The sequence below is a fragment of the Sus scrofa genome, chromosome 6, assembly GCF_000003025.6.
Source record: "Sus scrofa isolate TJ Tabasco breed Duroc chromosome 6, Sscrofa11.1, whole genome shotgun sequence".
Taxonomy (NCBI): Eukaryota; Metazoa; Chordata; class Mammalia; order Artiodactyla; family Suidae; genus Sus; species Sus scrofa.
The window spans coordinates 165,699,547-165,726,246 of NC_010448.4; the positions used below are offsets into that span (position 1 = coordinate 165,699,547).

The 26,700-nt window shown below is 42.5% G+C and overlaps 3 protein-coding genes across 8 annotated transcripts in view; 2 read left to right on the top strand and 1 right to left on the bottom strand.

Moving 5' to 3' along the window:
- The window catches only part of IPP (intracisternal A particle-promoted polypeptide), a 31,026-nt gene extending 28,494 nt beyond the window's left edge, over positions 1–2,532 (top strand). For all 3 annotated transcript variants that reach the window (XM_021096725.1, XM_021096727.1, XM_021096726.1), the window contains one exon: positions 306–2,532. In XM_021096725.1, the coding sequence (XP_020952384.1) occupies positions 306–530 (225 nt within the window). In that variant the 3' untranslated portion in view covers positions 531–2,532. The remainder of the gene's footprint in view (positions 1–305) is intronic.
- Positions 5,053–9,437, bottom strand: TMEM69 (transmembrane protein 69). Of its 2 annotated transcripts, none has more exons than XM_021096737.1 (3): positions 9,300–9,437; positions 7,407–7,546; positions 5,053–6,074 (listed from the first exon to the last, which is right to left on the bottom strand). In XM_021096737.1, the coding sequence occupies exons 2-3, from the start codon at positions 7,458–7,460 to the stop codon at positions 5,364–5,366; spliced, it is 765 nt and encodes a 254-aa protein (XP_020952396.1). In that variant the 5' UTR covers positions 7,461–7,546; positions 9,300–9,437; the 3' UTR covers positions 5,053–5,363. The 2 variants fall into 2 exon arrangements, with proteins under 2 accessions (XP_020952396.1, XP_020952398.1); XM_021096739.1 differs by having other exon boundaries at positions 7,407–7,543; positions 9,300–9,426.
- The window catches only part of GPBP1L1 (GC-rich promoter binding protein 1 like 1), a 53,429-nt gene continuing 36,146 nt past the window's right edge, over positions 9,418–26,700 (top strand). Inside the window, exon 1 of one of the 3 annotated variants that reach the window (XM_021096736.1) lies at positions 9,418–9,650. The gene's annotated coding sequence lies outside the window, so the exon portion shown is untranslated. Of the gene's footprint in view, positions 9,651–10,491; positions 10,770–11,157; positions 11,374–26,700 lie in introns of those variants that run through there. The other 2 variants (XM_021096735.1, XM_021096734.1) reach the window with 2 other exon arrangements.

Here is a 26,700-nt window from a genome sequence, read left to right on the forward strand (position 1 = left end):
AGTGGGTTAATGATCCAGCGTTGCCGTGAGCTGTGGTGTAGGTTGCAGACGCGGCTCGGATCCCGCGTTGCTGTGGCTCTGGCATAGGCCCGTGGCTACAGCTCCGATTCAACCCCTAGCCTGGGAACCTCCATATGCCGAGGGAGCGGCCCAAGAAATAGCAACAACAACAACAACAAAAAGACAAAAGACAAAAAAAAAAAAAAAAGAAAGAAAGAAAGAAATTTAAACACAAAAGAACAGAGCATTCGATTTCTCATCACTTTTCTCTGTTATGACTCTACTCCTTTTTTTCTCTCATTCAGGAAAAATGGGTTGAAGTTGCCTCAATGAAAGTGCCTAGAGCAGGCATGTGTGTTGTGGCAGTCAACGGGCTTCTGTATGTTTCTGGAGGTCGATCTTCCAGCCATGATTTCTTGGCCCCAGGTACCCTGGACTCAGTTGAAGTTTATAATCCTCATTCAGATACATGGACAGAAATCGGTAACATGATCACCAGTCGTTGTGAAGGAGGTGTCGCTGTTCTTTGAAATACAAAAGCATAAGAGGGCACGAGAAACATTTTGAAAATACAAGATCTGACCTTTTGCAAGTCACGCTTGTATTTGGTGATAGGTCCCGCTCATTCTACTGAGTGTTCCATGAATTAGGTAGATAAATAACTAAAGAATGATGTTTAAAAAAAATAATTTGAGTGAGAAATGATATGGAGTGTATCCAAAATCAGTAAAGAGCTCACACAAATTTGCCAAATTTACCAGTAGAAATGCTGTTTATGCTTTAGCATTGTCCAGTTAGAGGTCAAGTCCTATTTGTAAAAATGATCTGCTATGAAAGCTTCTTGACAGATAACTCCTTTAACAGCTTCTCCAGTGTAATTCAAGCTAAAACATGACCCTTATGTGATATGAATATCAGAGACAGTTTAAAAGATGTCTACATTTATGATTCAGTCTAGAGCACAATTTTTTCATGGCCATAGTTTACCCTACAGAGAAAAGCCAATGAAACAACTTCCCATTTTATTTTATTCCAGGAGTTTTCATTAGCCGCACTTTTTTATTGGCAGCAGTTATACTGGGAGGGACATATGGGAAATATCTAGCTATTTATATAAATAATTGAGTCTTGCCTGTTGATAACAGCCTAAAGATGCTTTTGCTACTTATGTTTCTCATCTTGCTGTGGGAGTTAATTGATGTGAGTAGTGAATAGGAGGTTCTTAGTGATAGTCCTTTATTGCAGTAGGATGATGTCATGGGTAATTGAGCCCAGCAGGTTATATGCACTGGTGTTCTAAACAGTCATCAAAAATATGCTTGGCTTTGGGATGAGGGAATTTTATTACATGGTCAAGCTTTGTGAAGCATCCTCATACTCGGGCAAGCCTAGTCTGAGCTTACTACAAAGCTCCTGCCTGCCTTGGAGAAGACGGAATTGTATGTATCTGTAAAACTTTGTGTAGACACTGACTCCTAAGTGTATGTTGAAATGCCTCTGATCCAAAAAGCCTCCTCAAAACTTCTCATTTTCCTTGAGAAGGGGGTCTCCAAAATTGTCCTTTGCCCCGTTCTGAGAGGAGGCTTCCTGTGTGCATGATCATTTTTAAATCGTTTCTGCTGGTCAGTTGGAGCCATGTGTATAAAGGTCTTCTGCCTGTTTAGGTTTATGTAGCAAGTCTAGGGTGATTTTTATTTTTATTTTTTGGCCTTTTAAGGCTGCACCTGCAGCATATGGCGATTCCCAGGCTAGGGGTCTAATCAGAGCTACAGCTGTCGGCCTATAGCACAGCCACAGCAACGCAGGATCCGAGCCGCATCTGTGACCTACACCACAGCTCACTGCAACACCGGATCCTTAACCCACTGAGTGAGGCCAGGGATCCAACCCGAAACCTCATGGTTCGCCACGATGGGAACTCATAGGGTGATTTTTATATGCCCAATTTCCCCTTTCCTTTACTAAAGTCTTTAGTATATTGTTGTAGGCATCAGCAGCTTTAGATAGAAAATGTTTGATAAAGATTAAATTCATCTCCAAAATATTTGGATTGATACACAAGGATACTATAACATAACCATACGCATATGTTGAGAAAAGCTTAGGTAGTACAGACAGAAAGCTGTTTCCCATTCTTTGCAGTATCCTGAAAGTCTGAAGTCTTTCTTCTGCATGGTTGGGATCTATAAAATGTCAAGGAGTGAAATATCAAGATAATTTGTGAACTATTTAACCTCTAACTTATGTGCCTTTAATATTTCTAGTTACAGAGAATCTGTATTCTGGTTCAAAAGAGATTTACAAATTTCCCTATCATTTAATTTTCATTATTGCCTGGTACCAATCTAAAATGTCATTATAAAGGTAGGCATTTGTGCTGCTGTGGCAGAATTGTAGTCAAGACAATCAGTGTTGGGCTTAATAGGTCCAGGCAGTCCCTGAAAATAGGTAATTGTAAATATGCTTATTTCCTAGGTAATGACAGATTGTTTTAAAAAGAATGTACTAATAAAGTATCTTGATTTTTTTGCTTTTCCTTGTATTACTTATTAACTTAGTTTATTAAAGCCAGCATTCCTGGATTACCAAACTGTAGTGGGATTACCCATGTTTTTTAGGTGTTTGTTTTTGCGGTTTTTTTTTTTTTTTTTTTTTTTTGCTTTTTAGGGCCATAACTGCAGCATATGGAGGTTCCCAGGCTAGGAATCAAATGACAGCTACAGCTGCCGGCCTACACCATAGCCGAAGCAACACCAGAGCTACAGCTGCAACCAACACCACAGCTCATAGCAATGCCACATCCCCAAGTAAGTTCAGGGATTGAACCCACATCCTCATGGATACTGGTTGGATTTGTTTCCCCTGCACCACAATGGGAACTCCTTTATTGGTTTTTGTTGTTGTTGTTGTTTTTTAGGGCCGCACCCACAGCATATGGAAGTTCCTAGGCTAGGGGTTGAATCAGAACTGCAGCTGCTGGCCTACACCACGGCCACAGCAATGCCAGATCCAAGCCACATCTGCGACCTGCACCACAGCTCATGGCAACGCCAGGTCCTTAACCCACTGATCGAGGCCAAAGATCAAACCTGCATCCTCATGCATGCTAGTCAGATTCATTTCCACTGAGCCATGATGGGAACTCCACTCCTTTAGTGTTTTAACTTTAGGGACTTGAACATTTAGTTTTACCAAGGAGCAAACCTGTGCCACAGCTGTAACCAGAGCCATAGCAGCGACAACACTGGATCATTAACCTGCTGAGCCACAGTAGAACTCGTCACATTTTAATTGTTTTCTGAGCAGCTATCATTGTGATCTTACTTCAGAATATTCAACTATATGCTTCTAATATCCTGTCCAATATAAATATACTTAAATGTACTAAAAAGTCATGCACTGTAGTTCACTTGCAAGATGTATTCACTTGTGTTTTGGTGAAATCAGGCAATTAGCCTAAAAATATGACTTGCTCCTATTCTGAAAAATAATGAACTTGAGATCAGAGAAATTTTAAGTTTGTATAGTCCTCATGCAGTCTCGTAGATGCATAGAAGTAAGTCTCCTCACTGAAACAGTCTGAGAAAGGTCTTCTTTAGAGTATGAGCTTGCTTTCTTTCAGTATCAGGCTATTGTATTCTCTATATTAATAAAGGATCGTGTGGTGATTTTAGCCACAGGCTTTAACTGGTAAGCTTCTCAGTGATCAGAACAGGCTCTAGCTCTGTAGTGTTCCATTTGTTTGCTAGGACTGCTTTAATCAAGTACCACAAAAATTTAAACAGAATTTACTGTCTCAGAGTTTCAGAGGCTGGAGTTTTGCTTCCTTCTAAGGGCTGCCAAGGAGGGATCTTTTCCAGGCTTCTCTCCTCGGCATGTAGATGGCCATTTTCACGTCCACATGGCATATTCTCTCTGTATGTGTTTATCTCTATAAACTTCCCCTTGTTCTAAGCACACTAATAATATTATGTTACAATCTATTCTTATGAACTCATTTTTAACTTCATTTCCTCTGTAAAGACCCTATCTGCAAGTAAGGTCCCATTCTGAGATGCTGGGGATTAGCACTTGAACACACAATTCAATCCGGAACAGGTGTAAGAAAGTAGACATGTTACCATTCTAGAATCTAATCTCCTCACAGCAAGAATGCTAAAGTGGAAATCATATGTATATAATTCACTTAACAAAATTTAAGTTAACCTAATATTTGAATACTTAATACCACTCCTCATTTACATTTTTTTTTTTTTTTTTGTCTTTTGTTGTTGTTGTTGTTGCTATTTCTTGGGCCGCTCCCGCGGCATATGGAGGTTCCCAGGCTAGGGGATGAATCGGAGCTGTAGCCACCGGCCAACACCAGAGCCACAGCAACGCGGGATCCGAGCCGCGTCTGCAACCTACACCACAGCTCAGGGCAACGCCGGATCGTTAACCCACTGAGCAAGGGCAGGGATCGAACCCGCAACCTCATGGTTCCTAGTCGGATTCGTTAACCACTGCGCCACGACGGGAACTCCCCTCATTTATATTCTTACCGCATTTAAAATGTTTTTCCTTTTTTATGAGACTAAGCACCTCAAGGTGTTGCTTTTGCTGTTTCAAGTTTTTCTGTGAGTTAACATGCAAAACTAGAGAGCCTGACTTGTTAGACTTGACATCTCCTAGTTTGTACATACTCGTGGCTTTATTCTTTTATATATTTCTGACCAGCAGGTGTTATGTTTAGAGGTAAGTTCCATCTATACTCTGCCAAATATCCTGAGTAAAAACTGGAAAATGTGTCTAGCTTTCCTCTAAACATAGTTTTTCCTCTAAACATAGTTTTTCCTCATGACATTGCTCCCTACTGACTTTAGAGCCACAGATCCTTTCAGCTCATATAACCAGGTTATACCACGTTAAATGAGCTTGGGAATGTAATTCCCAGGGGCAACTGCAATGAAAACTCCACACTAGAACCACCTGTTATATTCAGACACTCATGGACAAAGTCTTCCTCTTAAAGTATGAGAATGTGAGTGCGTGTTTTCAATGAAAGCAAAAGGATTTTTCATCTTTTTTTTTAATTTACATTTTTCAAAACAAAACACTGAAATTTTTAAGTGATGACTGTTATTTATAAAAAGACTGAGAACTATAACCTAACATAACATGAAAAGGACTTATTAGGGATTTCCAAGCTATTTATCAGAAATTCCTATAAAACAAACATTTCTAGAAATGAAAATTAACCTGTAAAGAATAAATTACCATAGGTAGGAAGAAAAAGTTAGAACTAGAAGAAGGTGATGCCAAAACACAGCCTCACAAGGCTTCTAGCCAACATGCTGACGTCATCTCCAGAGCAGTTGTATTATCTATTCCACTTGCCCAGGTCTCTTGGGTCCTTTCTCTGGATAAATACCTTTAACTAGTAAAGTGATTACAAATGAAAAAAAGGCCACTAAAGTGACTACTATCCTTAGGGCTTTGAACCAATTGGGATAATGTGGCAAGAGAAAAACTTCAACGTGTAATGCTATCCCCAAACCTATTATTACTGTGACTATAGCTTCACTGAGTCTTTCAGAAATAAAGAGTGCAAACCATGAAAACATAACAGGAGCTGTACTATTCGCTAGATTGAGGAAGTCTGGTTTGGCTGGACTACCTTCTGGCAGAGCAAAACCCCATCTGACCCCTCCTAAGAAAGATAGGACACTGGCTCCGTAAGCCACCTGAGTAAAAGCTAATACAGGGATGTACGTCTCTGTAATCACCATGACCAGCGGTGGAGCAACGAAGGGGACCAGTCCTGCCAGAGTTATGTACAGTGCGGGCTTTGGGCTGTCGGGCAGGTGACTGATGGTGCGTGGTGGCCTGGCTGGAAGTACTGCTTGCTCTCGCTTCTTAAAGCTGCATGGGGAAGTATGATAATACCGTGTCTTGCTCCTACACACTGGAAATGAAGGGAAAAGCCAAGGCCTTGGAAACAAACGGGGAAAGTTCTGCTGGAGACTTGTCTTGTAACAAAGTGTTTCTATTCTCCCACTGGCTCCTAGTCCGACTGTGGAAGGGTACTTCAGCATCTACAGAGAAAACAGAAGCAGAAAATTAAAACAAACAAGCACACAAAAAACAGATTAAAAAAATAGGCATGACCAAATGTTTTAGTCCCAATCTGAAACAATATAAAAACAAACCATCTGCTTTCTGTTAGCACATTGAACTTAAGGGTTGGAGTACAGAGTATTATTACTGCTGGCAAAGACTATTAAACAGCAAATAGTCATGCAAAAGAAACTACTGAACCAGTGATATGTTTCAGCCTACTACTTACCTTTTCCCATGAAAAAATTATCTGAAGGAGGAACAGGTAGACTAGGTCTTTCAGTTTCTGTCATTCTAAACTGCCTCTTCTATTTATAGATTGCAAAAGAAGCAGCACTAATTACTGTGGGAATGCTATTCTATGTAGAGAAAATTAGGCCTTAGACACTGTATACTTTTCACAGCTTCATGCCTTTCTGTCTATGCCTAGAATTCTAGATTACCACTTTTCTATCTAGGGAACTTGTCTTATCTTTCAAAATTCAGCTTGAAGCTTTCTCCAATCTGATTTAATACTCCCAATAAGTAAAAACACCATGCACACTTTCATCATAATTCTCACAGTGAATTAAAATCATGTGTTTACTTGTCTGTCTCAGTAGGTTCAAGGGCGAGGACCATAATTTTTTTCTTTGCCTTAAAAAATCCCCAATGCCTTTCATGGTACATGGCCAAAGCAATAACCCTGCTGATTCTGGGCTTTAGTGAGAAGATTCCATATTTCAACAGATAAACAGATCAAGAGTAACTCAAAAAAAAAAAAAAATGTTGGATGAAAGAAAAAATGGAATAGTTATTTAAGAATCTTGGTGATTACCCAAAATGCTAGGAATGATTCCATCTTTTTTCTTTTTCAGCTGGACCTGCAGCACGTGGAAGTTCCCAGGCCAGGGATCAAACTGGAGCCAGAGCTGCAACCTGTGCCACATCTGTAGCAATGCTGGATCCTTAACCCGCTGTGCTGGGCTAGGGATTGAACCAGTGCCTCCATGGAGACAAGCCAGATCATTAACCCATTGTGCCACAGCAGGAACTCCTCTTTTTTTCTTTTTGTATAGAATGTTCTTCCCTGAGCTACTTGCATGGCTCCTTCCCTCACTGCTGATCACCCTGCTTGTAAATGCAATCCTTAAGTCTACTGTTCTCTATTCCCCCTCCCTGCTCTAAAGTTCTCTATAGCATGTAACACTTGACACAGCAAACATTTCAACCAGAATATAAGAGGAAAGGATTTTTTTCTTCTTCACTGCTATTGCCTAGCCAAGCAATGCCTGGAAAGTAGTGCTCAAATATTTGCTGAATAAACTAACCTTTGAAGATGCTCGAGAAAACTTCTGGATGAAGCGAAGCATATTGGGCCTCATTGAGAGTCTTGCTTAGGAAGATGCCAGGCAGTTCTGATTAATGTATTTTTACAGCTAACTGGAGGGTCTTAATCAGAAGCATGCTGCTATGTACAAAATAAGATGTCATTTATTTTCTTCATTTTATACATAGTTTTTTAAAAGTAGTAATTCGGGAGGATTTCTTCCATATAACACAGTTTCCTTGGAAAACAATCACTAATGTTTTCAAAAAATCAGTTAACATATTAATAGATCCTTTTCTTCTCTGAACCATTTTTTTAAGCTTTTGATGTCTGGTATTACAACGTAATTAATGCATAGAGACAATAGATCTGGGTTTTACAAATGCCTCCCTCATTTCCCAGCTGTGTGACCTTGAGTAAATTGTTTCCTTGGAGTGCAGCTTTCTCATCTTTAACACTGGAAGTCATAGGAGTTCCCGTTGTGGCTCAGTGGTTAACAAATCCAACTAGGAACCATGAGGTTGCAGGTTCGATCCCTGGCCTCGCTCAGTGGGTTAAGGATCTGGCGTTGCTGTGAGCTGTGGTGTATGGGTCACAGACACAACTCAAATCCCGAGTTGCTGTGGTTCTGGCGTAGGTTGGTGGCTACAGCTCCAATTCGACCTCTAGCCTGGGACTTCCATACGGGTGCGGCCGAAGAAAAAAAGACAAAACACTGAAAGTCATATAGCTTCTCTGCTTTTTTTTTTTTTTTCCCTTAAGGTATGTTTTGGGGCTTTGTAGTTTACAGCTCAAAGTAATGATAGTAGCAATCAATACAATTTAGCAGGCACTGTAACTATGTGTTTTATATGCACTAACTCATTCAATACAATGACCTCATCAACTTGGTGCTGGAAACAGTATTGCCTGTTAAGTTAGAGTGCAGACTTGAGTCAAATAATCTGGTTTGGAATCCTGGCTCCAACATAGTATTAGCTATATCACTTTGGACAAATTATTTAAGCTGGCTATGGTGCAGTTCACTCATCTACAAGGCTTATAATAACTACATAGGGTCTTTGTATTTTTAAAAAAAAAAAAAAGTCAATACATGTAAAGAGCTGACAACTGTTCCTAACACAAAGTAGGCACTCAAAAAATATTAGCTATTATTCCCACCTTACACAATATAAGCAGCCCAGTAAGTGGCTGTGTGAAAATATGAATCTACATCTATCATGTTTACATGAGTTCCATTCTTAACCAGAAGAATGAGGTGTCTAAAAATCCAAACCCCACAGTTGCTGCTTGATTAAAAAACTTGGTGAACTAATTTCTTGACTACAGATCTTAGGGCTGGGTCAAGAAATTCTGTACACCAGCCAGTCAGTGTCTTCATTCTATGAATAAGGAAGCAAGCAGGACGTTTATCTCTGGCCTCTGAGCAGAGGTTAGATAACACACATCTACTCCTGACTCCCAGACACACGTATCCGCATGGCCCACACATTCACCTTTGTTCAAAATCACCCCATTAAAAAGCTTAATGCTCCCTCAACCTTTCGAACTTTCTATGCAAGGTGACATGTGCTTCCCATCTCAAGAGTATTGAAGCGAAAAAGTGACACCCTAAAAGCCTGAGGACGGCAACTGGTGAGGGGTTTAAAGGACAAAGCCCCAAGTGTTAATCTGCTCAATTTTGGTGAAAAAGCTCAAGGTTTCCACTGCCTCAAATATAAGAGTTGCAAAATGCAAGTCTCAGCGCCGACAGCAGAGAAAAGGGAAGGCGGGGTCTGGATGCAAAGATCCTCGGGAAACTGTGCCCAACTGTGCCTGCGGTTTCAGTTTTACTCTGAAGGCTTGGTGCCCCCCTTTCCCAACCTGCACTGGTCGCAGCAGCGCTGTTACTTACTTGCCAGCGTCGCGCGGGGAGGTGGAAAGCTGAGCTGCAAGATTGGCCAGGCTCTCTGGAAAAAGCACTTCCGGCAAGTGGGGGTTATTAGCCTCCCACTTCCTGGGAGCCGGAAAAAAATCAGTCCGGCTGGAGACCTAACCACCCCTAACTGGTTCCCAATTCCAGGCTTTCTGTCTTGGACTCTAACATCTTGATTCTAGTGAAAGCCGGCTTTGGAATTCTTAGGGCATCTGAACGGTCCTTGCCTTTCTATTCCAGGTTTCCCAGCCAGAAGAATCTGCTCCGCAGAGTTCGGGAAGGTGGAGTGAAACTACTGGAACCATCTCAGAGTGATGGTGGTGGAGCAAGGTAGGAGAGATTTGGAGTCTAGGCCAAGTATGACTTGGCCAAATTGCTTGCTATCTCTGGAATTCATTTTTTTACTTTGCGTAACAACAAAGTTTCTAGGATCAACGGGGCACATCTCCCTTCTCATTGGGGTCCTGAACTAATACTAGCTAAGAAAACAAACACCTGTTTCCACTTCATTTTCTTTGCTGCTAACTGAAAACTTAGTTAAGAAATAAAAAGCACCGGGGCAGGACTTTCACTTCCATGAAAGACGTGGTAAGAGTCTTGGGCTTGAGGGTGACCCGGAAGTTAGATTATTCCTCCTGTCGCTCTCCGCTTTAACTTTTGTTTGTGAGCTAGGTGACCTTGAGCAAGTCCCTTCCCTTCTCTGAGCTTCAATTTCAGTCTGTCATCGGGAGTTCCCGCTGTGGCACAGCTGGTTAATGACCCCACTTGTCTCTGTAGAGGTGCCAGTTGGATGCCCAGCCCACTGCAATGGGTTAAGGATCTCTCCTTGCTGCAGCTATGGCGTAAGTCGCAGCTCTGGCTCGGAATGAATCCCTGACCAGAGCACTTTCCTACGCCGCGAGTGCGGCTGGAAAAAAAAAAAAAAAAGGAAGCACCACTAGACGTATCTGTCTGAAGACAATGGGAGACCTGAACCGGCCCAGGATGGCCAGTTTCACATTCCTCCAGATTCTATGTAGTCTAGCTTCCTGGTTACCAGCTCTCTCAAGGTTTAGCTTCGCGTGCAGAACGGGCTCACAGCACATTCTTCCTGATGCTAACCCCTTCCAGCCGCTATCGGCTTTCACTTTTATTTCCTCCTCCGTCATGGCAGCGCCGCCCCTTCCCGTTACGCGACACCCAATGAAACTTTGGGTCAGAGAAACAGCTTCTCCGCCCTGGCACGGGAGCAGACTCAGACCCGAAATCCTCCCGGTGCTGGGACAGGGGCGTGACGCCAGCGGTCGGGCGGAACTAGCACTCCCAGTGGGCAACGCCTCGGGCCCAGCCGCGCAGGACTCCAGAGCCCGGCAGCGAGGCCCGCTGGGGGCTGGAGTCTTAGCGACGCGCGCGCACGTGGAAGGCAGGAGCCGAAAGTGGGAAGGGGTCGGCAAACACACACGCCTACCGGTGAGCACCTGTAGAGGTAGTTCGGAGAGGCGTGCTTCCCCAGAGGTGGGGTGTGCAGGACGAAGGGGCGTGTTGAAACGGGCACACCGTACACACCCACCCACTCGTTCGCACGCGCCCAGGCCCGAGTGTCGGGAGAGGCAATGGAAGGGGAGTATCAAACCCAGTTGATCTCCGCCTCTAAGGCGGCGCGCGGAAAAGCAGGGTTCTCCCCTGCAGAGGGGCGGGGGCGACCGGGCACGGCCGCAAGCCGCTGCGGAGGGAGGGCTGGGGGCGGGGCGAGGGACAACCGCTGTTCTCGCGGCCGCACGTTGGCGCTCGGAGCGCCGGCGGCGGTCGCCCGAGCAGCGCCCGTGCGCGTGCGCGCCTGTGGGCGGGGCAAGCGAGGGGGCGTGTCAGAGGCGGGGCCGGGCGGGGGGGCCGGGCTGGCCTTCGCTCCTCCCCCTGCGCCCGCTCTGCCCCTCCTGGGCCGTGTGGGCCGGGCAGCCATTTTGGGAAGAGCTTTGTTATGGTTGTGGGCTCTTCACCTCCGCGGGAGCAGGAAGCGGGGGACGCGCCCTGAGACGCCGCGACTGGCCCCTAGCTGGAGCTCCGCGGCTGCCCGGTGAGTGCGCGTTGCGGACACCTGGGCGGGGGGGGGATCTCGCGTCGTCCGGCGCGGGCCTCCGCCCGGTCCCCGACCGAGCGGCTGTTGCAGCAAGTTGCGGGAGGCTCTCACACAGGTGGTTGGGTGTAGGTCGGTCCGGGGAGCCGGGGGCGAGCCCACGCGTCGTGCGGTTCCGACGCCGCACCTCGCCCGGCGCGGGCAGCCGTGCCCGCGAGCGTCGGCGCGGCTCCGCCTGAGCGCTCCCGCTTCAACTTCGGTCTTGGGGTCGCCGTGCTCACCTGCGGCTCCCTGGCTCCCCTCCAGGCGGTCCGTCTCGGTGGTGGCTCAGCAGCCTGGTGCCCGGGTGTCTCTTTCTTCCCTTCCTAAGTGAGCGCCGAGGGCTTTTGTTTTCCAGGGATGGAAAGTCTAAGGAAGAAAGCGAGTGAGGCAAACGTGGGGTCTTTGCGGGGAAACGGAGAGCTTTGCCTCCCTCCCCCACTTGCCCCGTGTCCCGCTGCCTCTGGGCAGCGAGGTGTTTTCGTTCATTTCGATTCCGTCTGTCCAGCACCTTTCCTTTCGGGGGCGGCGGGGGGGAAAGGCTGGTCCATCTCGAAGTCTCCTACCGAGGACTTTTTTTTTTTCCTTTCTGTTTAACATCTACCTCTCCCCACCCCCATGAAATTCAAAAGAAAGGCTGAATCTAAAATGGCTGTAGCTTGGGGAAGTGCCCTGAGCTTGGTAACTTAAATACGCTAACAGGTCTTAAATTCTGAGTTGTTTCTCCTACGGGGACAACTACTGGATCTTTAGATCTTGCAGTTCGTGTCTTATCTTGAAGAATTTGCTAGGCGAAAACTAAGGTGAGGCTGAAGAAGTTTGCTTACTCCAAAAGTTTACATAAGAGTGGGTGTGGTGTTGATTGTTTTTTTATTTTTTTTTTTTTGTAGTTGCTTATAGTTTTTAAATTGTGCTGTGGTGGTAATTTTATCAGCCAACTATGCTCCGAGGTTGGTTTATCCTATTTGTTGAAATATTTGCTCTTTGATATTTATTGCTTATAAGGAAAAAATGAAGTTGGTGATGGCTCATGTTTTTAGTTTAGTAACATAAGTCACCTTCTCTGTAAGTCCCATCCAAAAGTAAACTGATTGGTAGTCTTCAGTAGACTTAGATTTGTAGTTTTGGTCGATTGCTGGACTTTTCTAAGGTCTTTTATGTGTAATGCTTGAAAGAGATCAGAGTGCTGTTAAGTTTGGGGTATTTATTAGAAGAGTGTAAACAAACTTTACATGTGGAGTGTCTCATGGTTGTGCCCTTTCAAACAAAAGGCTGTCTTTTTGTTTGCTGTTTTTCGTTGTGTTTTTTTTTTTTAAACCATTAGATCCAGAAGTTTAACTGAAAACAAAAAGGCATAGAATGGAAACCAAAAACAGTTAACTTCAGTATTTGGGAAGATGCTTGAGTTTCAAGTTGCAGTCTGTCTAAAAGATAAAATAATAAAATGGTAATTGTGAATGAAAATTTTGGAATTAATAGTAAAATAAACTGTCTTCTTTCCCTAGGAGTCAGTTTCAGTTTACCTTTCTACATTCTTTAAATACTAAAGTTTACTTTTGTGAGTTCCCCTGGGAATTGATTGTTGTTGTTCTTAAAGTATTTTTGTGGTTTTACAAGACAAACATTTAAAATGCTTTACAGAAATTACAAGTCAGTTGCTTTGTGTTTTTCCGTTGTTGACCACTGGACCCATAAACTTGGGTGAGACTTTAAATTTTTTTTTTTTTTCCCCAGGGCACTCAAAACAGTTTGTATGTATTGATACAAATATCCTTTCAAATATTCTTTCAGTTGATTGTTTTTGCCAAGCCCACAGCGAGTGGAAGTTCCCAGGCCAGGGATTGAACCAGAGCCACAGTAGTGACACCACCAAATCCCTAGCTGCTACGCCACCAGGGAATTTCAGGTTGATTTCAGTTGAATCCTATTTTACCTGAGCTCTTGAAATTTGGTGGTGGGGAGGGAGAATGTTAGGAAGCCAATTTTATTTCGAATGAATTCTCCTTGCCAGTTTTCTCTTCAGTGTCTGTTTAATAGTTTGGCTGAGGGGGTCATGCAGCCATTTTAATAAGTGTGGAATGACAAGAAATCTGGAATACATTTCTGCTTATAATTCATTTTTAAATGCTTAATTAATTTGTTTATTCCTATGAGGTAGATAATGTTTTATCTCCATTTTTTGTTGAGGAAACTAAGAGATTCATCCAGCCTAGGGGGTAGCAGAGCCTTTATTTAAGCCTAAGCAATTTGTTCCCAAGTCCCTGTGCTTTGACCATTATGGCTGCTGCCTTTAGCCATGAAAATAAAAATAAGACTGTTGGAAAAATGAGATGCAAAACAATTAAGTATCCCAACTGAAAAATAGTTCATGGAAAAGGCAAGTTTTGATGTGTGTGGTTTTTCAAATAACTGGGATGAGGTAGGGAATCTTGGGGATGCATGGAAAGCATACTACCTCATAAATAAATAGTTGCCGTTGTCTGGAATTTAGTATGTGGTTGTGCCGAGACCTAGCTGCCCAGGTCACTTCAAAATCGGACTCTGATTTTTACTTCCCACTGAAGTCTGCTCAAAACAAAACTGGCTATAATCAAACTTGAAAAGTAGTTCAGTGAGTTGAGCTGGACTTCTTTTGTCCCCAGGTATATCTTTTTTGCTTTTTAGGGCTGCACCCACGCCATATGGAGGTTCCCAGGCTAGGGGTCTAATCCGAGCTGTAGCCGCCGGCCTACACACACTGCCACAGCCACGCCAGATCCGAGCCGCCTCTGGGACCTACACTACACAGCTCACAGCAAGGCCAGATCCTTAACCCACTGAGTGAGGCCAGGGATCAAACCCGCAGCCTCATGGTTCCTAGTCGGATTTGTTTCCACTGCACCATGACAGGAACTTCCAAGTTTGACTATACTTTAAATTTAGATTTCGAACTCTTGTTTCTGCTGATTATATGCTTAAATTTCTTTATATAAAAAATTCTGTATGATTACTATCTTTGAAGTTTATGAGTAAATTGGAAAGTTGGTTTGGGGATTCTCTGGTTAGTTAATTAAAAGGTAGAGCTAGTTCAGTATTCCAGCTGTGTGTTTAGGAATTATTAACTCTGCTTTTTAATTGGTCTTACCAAGTATGGTGGGGAGAGTAGTGGGAACTATTTATTGTGGGCTTCGTAAGCTAGTGGCTGCAATAGAGTCCAGTATATACAATCTCATTATTTCTTAAAACATTTATTTAGAATAGGTGATATTAACTTTTCCATAAGTGAGTGTACAGAGGAGCCAAGAAAGACATTTAATAGTTTGCAACGCACAGTGAAAGACGGAAATTCAGACAACTTTCTCTGATTTCCAAAGCCGGATTTTCACCACCACGTGTAAAGAGATGACATGGTGCGGGAATTAAGGGCACTAACCTTACAGCCTGGGTTTGAATCTCAGCATTGCCACCAGCTTTGTAAGCTTGATGGCGTTTTAGATATTTCTGCCTTTTTCTTCTTCTGTTAAATGGGAATAATGGAACCTTCTCATAGGGTTACTTTGGTAAACGGATGAAATAACATTTGTAGAGTTCTTAAAACTGAGCCTAACCACTTTATAATTAAGTAAATTACTTAAGTAATTAAGTACATTGTTTGAAATCCTTTTTTCTTTTTTTTTGCCACACTTGTGGGCTATGGAAGTTCCTGGGCCAGCGATGGAATCCGAGCCACAGCTGCAACAACTCTTGGTCCTTAACCCACTGCAACAGCCAGGGATTGCAGTGGCCCGAGCCACTGCAGTCAGATTTTTTTTTTTTTTTTGGTCTTTTTGGGCCGCACCTTTGGTATATGGAAGTTCCCAGGCAACGCCGGATCCTCAACCCACCGAACAAGGCCAGGGATTGAACCCGAGTCCTCACGGACACTAGTCTCATTCTCAAGGATACTAGTCAGGTTCGTTACCACTGAGCCACCACGGGAACTCCTACTGTCAGGTTCTTAACCCACTGCCACAGTGGGAACTCCTGAAATTGTCTTTAATGAACATCCTTTTACCAATTGAGTGAAATTCGGTGAAATCTGAACAGATTGTTCCAAGTGGAATTTGGAGGTTTTTGTTTTTCTTTTTCTAGATACTACTATTCTCTTGACTCTTGTTTATTTGAATCAGGATTCAGGTCCCACACACTGTAATTGACCAAAACTCTTTCAGGCCTCTTAGTTTGTATGTTTCTTTTTCTTTTCTTTTTTCTTTTTTGCTTTCACTTTGTTGAAAAAAACTAGGTCATTTGCCCTGCAGTTTCCCACATTCTAGGTTTTCCTGATTTCATGTAAATTGGTAGTTTTTTTCTGGTTTGTTCAGTGATTTTTTTTCCTCTGTTTTGTTGTTGTTGTTTTAGGGCCACACTGGCTGTGGCCTGTGGAGGTTCCCAGGCTAAGGGTCCAATCAGAGCTGTAGCTGCTTGCCTACACCACAGCAGTCAGGAACCGAGCCATGTCTGTGACCTACGCTATAGCCACTGCATCCTTAACCCACTGAGCAAGGCCAGGGATCGAACCCTCATCCTCATAGATACTAGTTGGCTTCGTTAACCACTGAGCCATGGCAGGAACTCACAGTGATTCTCATCTATATCATATTCGCAGAATTTATTGAGCATCATAGAGTAATTGTGTCAGTTATTTATCCTCCTTCAATATGTGTGTAAATAGTGTTTGGTTTGATTGTGTGCCCGATTCTTGTTAGCTTTTCCAGGTAGTTTGTTTGCTATCCTGTTTTTCCTACCTAGTATATACTTAATGTATTATAAAATTGAACTAAACATCCTGGGTTTGCAGCGTCTTTGGTTACTAGTGAATAGTTTTCTCAGCCTTTTTGGTCTGAAAATTTCTCTTCTCAAAACTGCATTTTTGGAGTTCCTGTTGTGGCGCAGGGGAAACAAATCCAACCCGTGTCCATGATGATGCAGGTTCGATCCCTGGCCTCAATCAGTGGGTTGGGTATTTGGCATTGCTGCGAGTTGTGGAGTACGCTGGCAGCTGTAGCTCCGATTCAACCCCTAGCCTGGGAACTTCCATATGCCATGGGTGCAGCCCTAAAAAGCAAAAAACCCCAAAACAGAACAAAACAGAAAAAAAACCTGTCTTTTTTTTTTTTTTTTTTTTCTATTAAGCATTTTACTCTTGACATTTATTAAGTACTCACTATAGACCAGACACTTTTTTTACTTCCCTGGCAAAACATCTAGGCACTATTCTTATATATATTTACTCATTTAATCATCAACCTCCAAGTTACAGATAGGGGTTTGAAGCAGAAAGTTGAAAAAGTTGCCTAAAATCACGCAGCTCGTAAGTGTCAGAGCCAGCTAGATCCAGAGTCTGCTCTTCTAACAAGTTTGGATTGGAAGTAAAGTTTATTCTTAAGGAGATTTTTAGATAAGCTTGTAAGTAAAATGAGCTTGAAGTAAAAACATGTTTTGTTTTGTTTTTTGTGTTTTTTTTTTTGCTATTTCTTGGGCCGCTCCTTCGGCACATGGAGGTTCCCAGGCTAGGGGTCGAATTGGAGCTGTAGCCACCGGCCTATGCCAGAGCCACAGCAACGCAGGATCCGAGCTGCGTCTGCGACCTACACCACAGCTCACAGCAACGCCGGATCGTTAACCCACTGAGCAAGGGCAGGGATCGAACCCGCAACCTCATGGTTCCTAGTCGGATTTTTTAACCACTGCACCATGACGGGAACTCCTAAAAACATGTTTTGTGATATAGTAGTCACTACTATTAAATCTCTTGGCGTTCCCGTGTGCCTTAGTGGTGTGGTCACTGCAGTGGCTTGCGTCACTGTTGTGGCACAAGTTCAGTCCTTGCCTGGCCCAGGAACTTCCACATGCCACAGGTGCAGCCAAAAATAAATGAATAAATAAAAAATAAATCTCTCAATTATAAACACTTACAGTTTTTATAAATGTGACAAATCGCCTATTTACTTACCTTGATAAGAAATTGAAGCCTTCAGAATCAGTGTAGCTGCAAATATTTGGTAAAAGCTACCTCTACTGAATGGTTGGTTTGTAGTTGATATAATAACTTTTGGAGCAAATGCTATGAAAACATTTTTGCTATTTAAGATACTTGTGTAAATTTAATCCACTGTCTTGTCTGAGTCTTACAGCCAGAATTTGATGTGTCAGAATGTGTCAGGTGATAAACTTGTATCAGTAGGCTACTTTTGTCACTTCCTATGCTTATTTTGAACTGTTGTAATTTAGGTAAATTGCCTTTTTATTAGTGGGATACTGCATAGGTATGGTTGTACCAAGTGCTTGTGACCTTTGAATGGCAAAATAATGGAAAGGAGATATTCACTTGAGAAGGGTTATCTTTAACCATTTTGTGCTCTGTGAAATTACTTTCAGGAAACCTTTTTTGGAAAATGAATCCAAAGAAGGCACAATGATTAAATTTATTAGTGATGGGAAGATTGGCAAGATTCCTGTGTTGGACATTCTACTAATTGGGCTTTAAAGTTGTCCGTTTATCTGTTTACCATTTTAACCCCATTCTGGTACTGCCTTTTTGTTAATCTGAGTGGGAGAGGGAGCTGGAAAGGACATGTAATTTAAAGTTTGTATGCAAACACACATTCGCTTTCAGTCCTGGGCCCCCTTTCTAGCTGTGACCCAACCTCTGCCAATCCAAACACACTTGACCGGGGACTTGAACCTGGAGTGAGAGAGATACAAAGGAACAAGGACAGTTCAGAATTTATTTCAGTGGCTGTGGCAATGCTAGTTTTTAGCTGTTTTCTGACTCTTCCTGTATATTTTATGACCTTGGTTGGTGGTTTTGACTGCTTAACTTTACTTGATTTTTACAGGTGTGCCAAATCATTCAGTTTTTGAACTCAGTATCCATCCTGCTGATAATTCCTTTTCTGCTTAATCTACCTGAAAAGGTTTCTTTTTTTAACCAAGGACCCTGGTTTTTGGGGGTTTTTTGGGGGGAGGGGTGTCTTTTGAGGGCCACACCGGAGGCATATGGAAGTTCCCAGGCTAGGGGTCTAATGGAAACTGTAGCTGCTGGCCTACGCCACAGCCATAGCAATGTGGGATCTGAGCTGCATCTGCAAACTACTCACAGTTCACGGCAACACCTGATTCTTAACCCACTGAGGGAGGCCAGGGATTGAACCCTCATCCTCTTGGATACTAGCTGGGTTCCTTACCACTGAGGCACAACAGGAACTCCCAGTATGGTATATGTGCTGCTGAAGTACTCACCTACTTCGAGTTTTTAAAAGCAGTAGTTTTCAACCTTTTAAAATGTATCTGGGGGTAGGAGTTCCCCTCATGGCTCAGCTACAGATAGACAGACAGGTAGCCGGGGGCCATATATGTAAACAGTAAATCTTCCCCCATTCCAGCAAGAAACTAATTTGCGTGGTACTACTTTGTACTAAGACTTCCTGGTTCCCCCTTAAGCTCCAGGAGTTGTCACTGCTGTGGCTCTGGTTACACCTGTGGTGCAGGTTCACTGACCCAGGAACTTGTTCATGCCAAAGTCACGGCCAAAAAATAAAAATTAAAAAAAAAAAAAAAAAAAAAAAAAAGCTCTTAGCAATCATTGGCCTAATTTTTTTAATGTCAGCTTTATTGAGATAGAATTTATATAACAAAGTCCACTCCCTATAATGATTTTTTAAAGTATATTCACAGAGTTGTACAGCCATTGTCACTATCTAATTTTAGAACATTTTCATCACCCCCCCCCCCCTAAAAAATTCCATAATCCTGGGCAGCCACTAATCTACTTTCTGTCTTTGTGGCTTTGCCTCTTCTGGACGTTGCATAGCAATAGATCTTACAGCACGTGGTCTTCTGTGTCTAGCCTCCTTCACTGAGCGTAATGTTTTTAATGTTTATACGTGTTGTAGTATGTTTCAGTATTTTTCTCCCTCTCTCTCTCTTTTTTTTTTTTTTTTTTTTTTTTTTTTTTTTTTTTTTTTTGCTGTATAATCTGTTGTACATGTTTTGTTTTTGTTTTTCCATTCATCATTTGAGGGGCATTTGGGTTGTTTCTTCTGTGCAGCTATTAATAATGCTACTATGAACATTCATGTCTGAATTTTTGTGTGAATATGTGTTTATATCGTCAGTCTTTCCAGAAGCGGAGTTAATGGGTCACTCTGTTTAACTTTTTTTTCTCCCCTCAATATTGGCCACCGTGGTATATAGAGTTCCTAGGCCAGGGATCAGATCTAATCTGCAGCAGTGCCAGATCCTTTTAACCCACTGTACCAGGCTGGGGCTCAAACCTGTGTCCTGGTGCTGCAGAGACCTGCTGATTTCGTTGCACCACAGCAGGAACTCCTTATTTAACTTTTTAAGAAAGTTTTTTCTTTTTCTTTCTTTCTTTTTTTTTTTTTTGCTTTTTAGGGCCACACCTGTGGCTTATGGAGGTTCCCAGGCTAGGGGTCCAATCAGAGCTGCAGCTGCTGGCCTACACCACAGCTCATGGCAACACTGGATCCTTAACCCACTGAACAAGGCCAGGGATCGAACCTTCATCTTCATGGATGCTGGTCAGATTCGTTAACCGCTGAGCCACGACAGGAACTCCAAGAAACTATTTTCATAAGTGACCCCACCATTAGACATTCCCGTCAGCAGTGTGTGGTGGCTTCATTTTCGCCACATCCTCAGCAACACCTTTTAATGTCTGCCTTTTGATTGTCACCATCCTAGTGGGTGTGAAATGGTTTCTGACTTTGGTTTTGATTTGCATTTCCTTCACGGCTGGTGATGTTAAATATCTTTTCTGGTGCTTATTGGGCTGTTGTGTGCTTTGAGAGAAATGTCTCCTCAGATCCTTTGACCACTTTTTAATTGGGTTGTCTTTTTATCATTGAGTTGTACAGATTATTTTTTTGTTGAGTTGTAATTGACATACAACATTTTATTAGTTTCAGGTGTATATGATAATGATTTGATAATTCCAGTATGTATTGCAAAATAATCAACACGGTAAATCTAGGTAATATTTGTCACCATATAAAGACCTTTTTTTGGTGGTGAGAACTTCTAAGATTGCCTCACTTAGCAGCTTCACATATATGCTGTGAGTGTAATTAACCATAGTCACCGTACTGTACTGTACATCCTCATGGCTTATTTGTGTTATAACCGGAATTTTGTACCTTTTGACTTCTTGCACACGTTTCACCCATCAGCCCTGGGAAAAAAAAAAGTCAGTTGGCCATACTTACTAGGTTTTTTCTGGATTCTTGGTTCTGCTCCATTGCTTTCTAGGTCTGTCCTTACCCTGGTGTGCAGAATTGAAGCCCTTCGTGGATTTTTGGTTTGTTTTTTGTTTTTAGGGCCACACCTATGGAAGTTCCCAGGCTAGGGGTCAAATCAGAGCTGCCGCTGCCAGCCTGTGCCACAGCTCATGGCAATGCTGGATCCTTAACTCACTGAGTGAGGCCAGGAATTAAACCCGCATCCTCATGGATACTAGTTGGGTTTGTTATAGCTGAACCACAACAGGAACTCCTGTAATTTTTTTTTTTTTTCTGATTGCTTATCTTTATGTCTTTCATCCTGAATTTGGTATTGATAATTCACGAGCAATATATGAGAATTCCTTGTTGCTTTTATATTTATATCAGTACTTGATACTTTAGGGATACTTGGGAGTAGATATGTGCATGATATGATGCTTCATGAGGCAGGAATTTGAGCTACCCACTTGGAGCTGAGAACTGAAGACTTGAAAATGAATGAATGGTAAAGAGGCTCTGGGACAAAAACAGAAACGCGCTGCATCAAAGCTTTTAGGTAGATATTATACTTACAGAGCAAAACAAAAGCATCAGAAAAGAAGGGTAGAGAGAAGGCCAGGCAGGATACCTTGACGTAGTACTTGCCACTCAAACTGCTCGATTCCTGACAAAGATGACGCCAGCTCTTTGTGAGTATTATCGGTGTTAGAACGCCAGCTTTCCTCCCTTCCTTCCTTTTTCCCCAGGTATGTCTCTCTTTTAGGGCATTATTGTCTTTTCTTTGTGAAATGATAAAAATTTTTTAAGCGTTCTACTTATCCAATAATAATTGCCAACCTGTATCAGTCCTTGAAACGTTTTGAAATTTTATAGTTGATGCAATTCAAGTTTGAAAATTGCTGGCCTAGTGATGTAATGTCATGGAAACCAGGAGATGGGTTTTAACTTTAAAATGGGATTGGCCCAGGAACATGTAAATAGCATAAGTCGTTGAAGTGGCGATTCATAGGTTACTGACCTTTGTGAGTGTATTGTCAGGGTTCTCTGTTGTAGAAAAGAAAGATGTTTAAAAGCATGATTTTGTGTGTTCTTCAACCACAGTCAGCACTGTGGGTGACAAATAGCATAAGCAAAAGTTGGACTTGACTGAGATTAAGTTTTGGGAATTGGGTGCAGGTCAACTACAGGACTCTGGACTAGTCTCACTTTTTTTTTTTTGTCTTTTCCGGGCTGTACCCGAGGCATATGGAGGTTCCCAGGTTAGGGGTTGAATCGGAGCTACAGCTGCCAGTCTACACCACAGCTCATGGCAACGCCGGATCCTTAACCCAGTGAGCGAAGCCAGGGATCGAACCTGTAACCTCATCGTTCCTAGTCAGAATCGTTTCCACTGCACCATGATGGGAATTCTTAGTCTCTCTTTAAATTCATGATAACTTTCAAGTATGGACCCTTACTGTTCTGGGAAACTGTCTCCTTAGTTCATTCACTCTGCAGCTCCCATTTCGTACCCTAACTCTTCTCAAACCTGTGACTCTCTCCCTTTCCTCACCTGCCCATCCTCACGCTTAGCGGAAGACTTTCTACTTTATTGAGAAGATAAGAAACAATCAGAATAGATGTTCTGAGCTCTCACTGCAGTAGTGCTCAGGTACTCTGCCTTCCCAACTGTCACCACAAATGATGTGCAAACCTACCAAAGGCTGATCTCTGCTAGTGCATCAAATCCTTCTCGTCTTCACCTACTTAAGGGCATTGTCTCAGCAGTTTTCTGCATCCTCAGCTGCATCAGGCTTTTCTCCTTTACTGGATCATTCCCATCATGGTACCAGAAACAGTTGTTTCCTTGACCACACAGATCCTTCTAGCTGTTACTCTGTTTCTGCAGCAACACTCCTCTAAAGAGTTTTCTGTACTTGCAGTCTACAGTTCCGCCCTGTAAATCTACTCGAATCAGGCTTTCACCACTGTCCCTACTCAACACAGTATTGCTAATTTCCATGTCGCTAAATCCAGTGGTCAGTTCTCAGGCTTTCATTTAATGTCCTTTGATAGAGCGGGTCATTCCTCCTTTCATGAAACACGTCTCTGCTTGGCCTCTGAGGCCCACACTTGGTTTTCTTCCGTGTCCCCAGTTTTTAAATACACCAGATGTCTTCTCTGTCTGCATTCACTTCTTTGATGATCTCATCTAGATTCATGGGTGTAATTGAAATGTTTATTTCCAGTATACCTCTGCCATGAACTTGGATTCTTATCTGGCTGCCTACCTAACAGCTCCATTTAGATGTCGCATAGCCACTGAAAAGTTAACATGTTCGAAAAGAGTTTTGAGTTTCCTGGTGGCGTCGTAGGTTAAGGATCTGACATTATCATTCAGTGGCTCAGGTCACTGTTGTGGCATGAGTTCAGTCACTGGCCCAGGAACTTCCGCATGCCATGGACGTGCCACTGCCCCCACCCCCCCGTATGCGCCAAAAGGAGGGTTCTTTTGGTCATTATTTGTGGGCTCTTCAAATTAGAATTCCTAAGAGTTTAGCCAAATCACTTGGTGTAATTTTTACCAGTAGTAAATAGTATTATTTTTAAAAAATAACACAACAGCATAAAAAATATAAAGTATCCAGGAATTTACAAAAAAGATGCATAAGCCCTTTAGGGAGTTTTTGTTTTGTTTTTTGGGTGTGTTTTTGTTTTTTTTTTTTTCCTTCGGTCTTTTTAGGGCTGTACCCGTGGCATATGGAGATTCCCCAGACTAGGGGTGGAATTGGAGCTGTAGCTGCTGGCCTCCACCACAGCCACAGCAACACCAGATCCGAGCCACATCTACAACCTACACCACAGCTCACGGCAATGCCAAATCCTTAACCCACTGAGTGAGGCCAAGGATCGAACCTGTGTCCTCATGGATGCTGGTCAAGTTCGTTTCCTCTGAGCCGTGATGGGAACTCCAGGGAGAAAGTTTTTAAACTTTGAGGATATTAAATAATACCTAAGTAAGATGTTGACTATGCCTGTGGTTTAGAAGATTTATCATTAAAATGTCGGTTCTTCCCTATTGATGTCCATTGATTGAGTGGTATTCCAAGCAGTGTCAGAACAGCCTCCTATCCCCAGTTTGACATACTTGTTTTAAATTTTATATGAAAGAGCAGAGTGCCAAGACAGCCAAGGCCTTCAATAAGGTACATGTTTGTGGAGGGCACTTGCTGTATATATGAAGCCATAAAGTTAAGACACACATGGCTGTAGGGTAGGAGGAGACAAATAGACAAGTGTAACAGAAGCCTGGAAAGAGACTTATCATACACACACAGAAACAGTTTATACCTGAGCTGACTTTATAAAGCAGTGGAGAAAGAATGGTTTCTGAACAGTTAGTTACTCTCATGGTAAAAAATTTGAAATTGGACCTGGGCCTCATACCAGATAAAAGTCAGTTCCTGTGATTGATATCTTAAGTGTGAAAGACAAAACTAAAAAACTAAGAAGGTAATTTTTGAATCTTGGAGAAGATTAAAAAATACACATTATAAAGGAGTGATCAACAGCTTTGACTATATTTAGAGAACTTAGGTTCATTGAAAGACAACCCATGAAGGTGGATAAGGTGTTTGCAGCACCTGTAATCAGAGGATTGGGACCTAGTGTATTCTCTTACTTCAAATAAGAGAAAGATCAGCTACCAAAAGAATGGTAAAGTGGTAAAATAGGTATTTCACACACACACAAAAATGGATCATAAATAGGTTAAATGATGTAAAGACTGCAGTAGGTCATTTTATAACCATGAGCAAAACCAAGAATAACTGTTAATTTGGCCATACCTAGTTTTATGAGAGTTTGGAGCAGATGGAACTGTAAAAATAACTGCTGCTAGAGTTTCCCCTGTAGTGCAACAAGACTGAAGGCATCTCCACACTAGGACGCAGGTTCCATCCCCTGCCCAACACAGTGGGTTAGAGGATCTCACATTGCTACAGCTGCGTAGGTTGCAACTGTAGCTCAGACCTGATCCCTGGCCTGGGAATGGAGTGGAGCATTCAAACAAGAAGACAAAAGCAAGAATCCCCTGCTGGTGGTGGTGTTAAATGGTGACCTCATTGGAAAGTAATAAGGCATTACCTTGTTGAAGATGTACTACCTGTTAATTAGCAGTTCCTTCATTTATTTATACACTCATTCGGCAAATATATATTGAATATCTACTAGAACTACTAGACAGTGCTCTTTGTGTCTTGGTTCAATGGAAGACAGTTACAAATAAATTATAGGTGCTCAGTGCCATAGGAATATGTTAACAAAGTGAAAACAGTGCAATATCAGGTCAATTCCAGTTTTTCATTTTTATGACTATAAATTCTAAAAATGTTATATATGGTTTGTTAAGTCAGTACCACTCAGTTCTTTGATTGTTTTAGGGTTATTTACCAAAAATCATGAAACATCATCATCAGAATTAATTATCTATTAGCTAACTAGGTTATATTCTTTTTAAAATTCTGTCATATACCCAGATTGAAAACTACCTAACCTATGAGATGATAGTTGTACGGTCATTAAACTTTAAACTTATTTGTTTCGGAGTTCCCGTCGTGGCGCAGTGGTTAACGAATCCGACTAGGAACCATGAGGTTGCGGGTTCGATCCCTACCCTTGCTCAGTGGGTTAATGATCCGGCGTTGCCATGAGCTGTGGTGTAGGTTGCAGACGCGGCTCGGATCCCTCGTTGCTGTGGCTCTGGCGTAGGCCAGTGGCTACAGCTCCAATTGGACCCCTAGCCTGGGAACCTCCATATGCCGCGGGAGCGGCCCAAGAAATAGCAAAAAGACAGAAAAATTAAAAAATAAATAAATAAATGTATTAGTTTCTAGGAGATATGTCCCAAAGTCCTTATCAAAGAAGGCTCTATCAAATTATTATGTCTATTACTCTTGTATTCAGAGGCACTTTGTTTATGGAGCCAAAATTAAACAAGATTGGCTCAAAATTATACACTGCATATTTTAGAATTTTTCCATAGTTTATTAAAAAATAATCAGGGCCAAACCTCAGTAGTATTATAGAGGTAACTTTTGAATTATTGTGTATAGTATAGATAAAGAGTTCCCATCATGGCTCAGTGATAAGAAACCCTACTAATATCCACGAGGATGTGGGTTCAACCATTGGCCCTGATCAGTAGGTTAAGAATCCTGCATTGCTGTGAACTGTGGCCTGGACTGGTAGCTGCAGCTCTGATTTGACCTCTAGCCTGGGAACTTCCGTATGCCACAAGGGTGGCCCTAAAAAGACAAAAAAATTAAAAATTAAAAAAAAATATAGATAGGGTGAAAATTTCATTTCGTGGTTGAAGGTGTGCTTATTGTTATGCTTTTTTTTCCCCCCCTTTTTTTGGCTATGCCTGCAGCATTTAAATATTTCCCTGCCAGGGATTGAACCCTTGCCACAGCGCTACTGCTAAGCCAGTGCAGTGGCAAAGCCGGATTCTTATCCTGCTGCACTACAAGAGAAGTCCTATAGTAATACTTTTGAAAGTATTGAAATGCCATGTCAAAACCTGATAGGGAGAAATTATTTGAATTGAATGAAGTTTTATTTGTTTGGATTTTTTGGCCACCCCGAGGCACTTGAAGTTCCTAGACCAGGGATCAGGTCCAAGCCACAGTTGCAACCAGTGCTGCTGCTCTGGCAACACTGGATCCTTTAACCCACTGTGCTAGCCCGGGATCGAACTCATGTCCTGGTGCTGTGGAGATGCTGCCAGTCCTTTTGCACCATAGTAGGAACTCCTGTTTTTTGTGGGGGTTTGTTTGTTTGTTTTGGGGTTTTTTGTTTTGCTTTTTATGAGTTGAGGGCATTACATCCTGGATTGTATTTCAGGAACATATGTAGATGTAGGTAGACTTTTTTTTGTTTGTTTTTTGTTTTTTTCCCCTTTTTTGGCTTCCATGAGGCATATGGAGTTACTGGGCCACTGTGCCGGCTGGAGATCAAACCTGCGTCTTGGTGCTGCAGAAACACTGCT

Excerpts from the sequence above, each read along its gene's own strand:
- TMEM69 (XM_021096737.1), bottom strand. The coding sequence starts at position 7,460 with ATGAGGCCCAATATGCTTCGCTTCATCCAGAAGTTTTCTCGAGCATCT. Across the intron at positions 6,075-7,406 it reads TTTCTCGAGCATCTTCAAAG|ATGCTGAAGTACCCTTCCAC; the intron begins GTTAGTTTATTC and ends TTTTCTCTGTAG.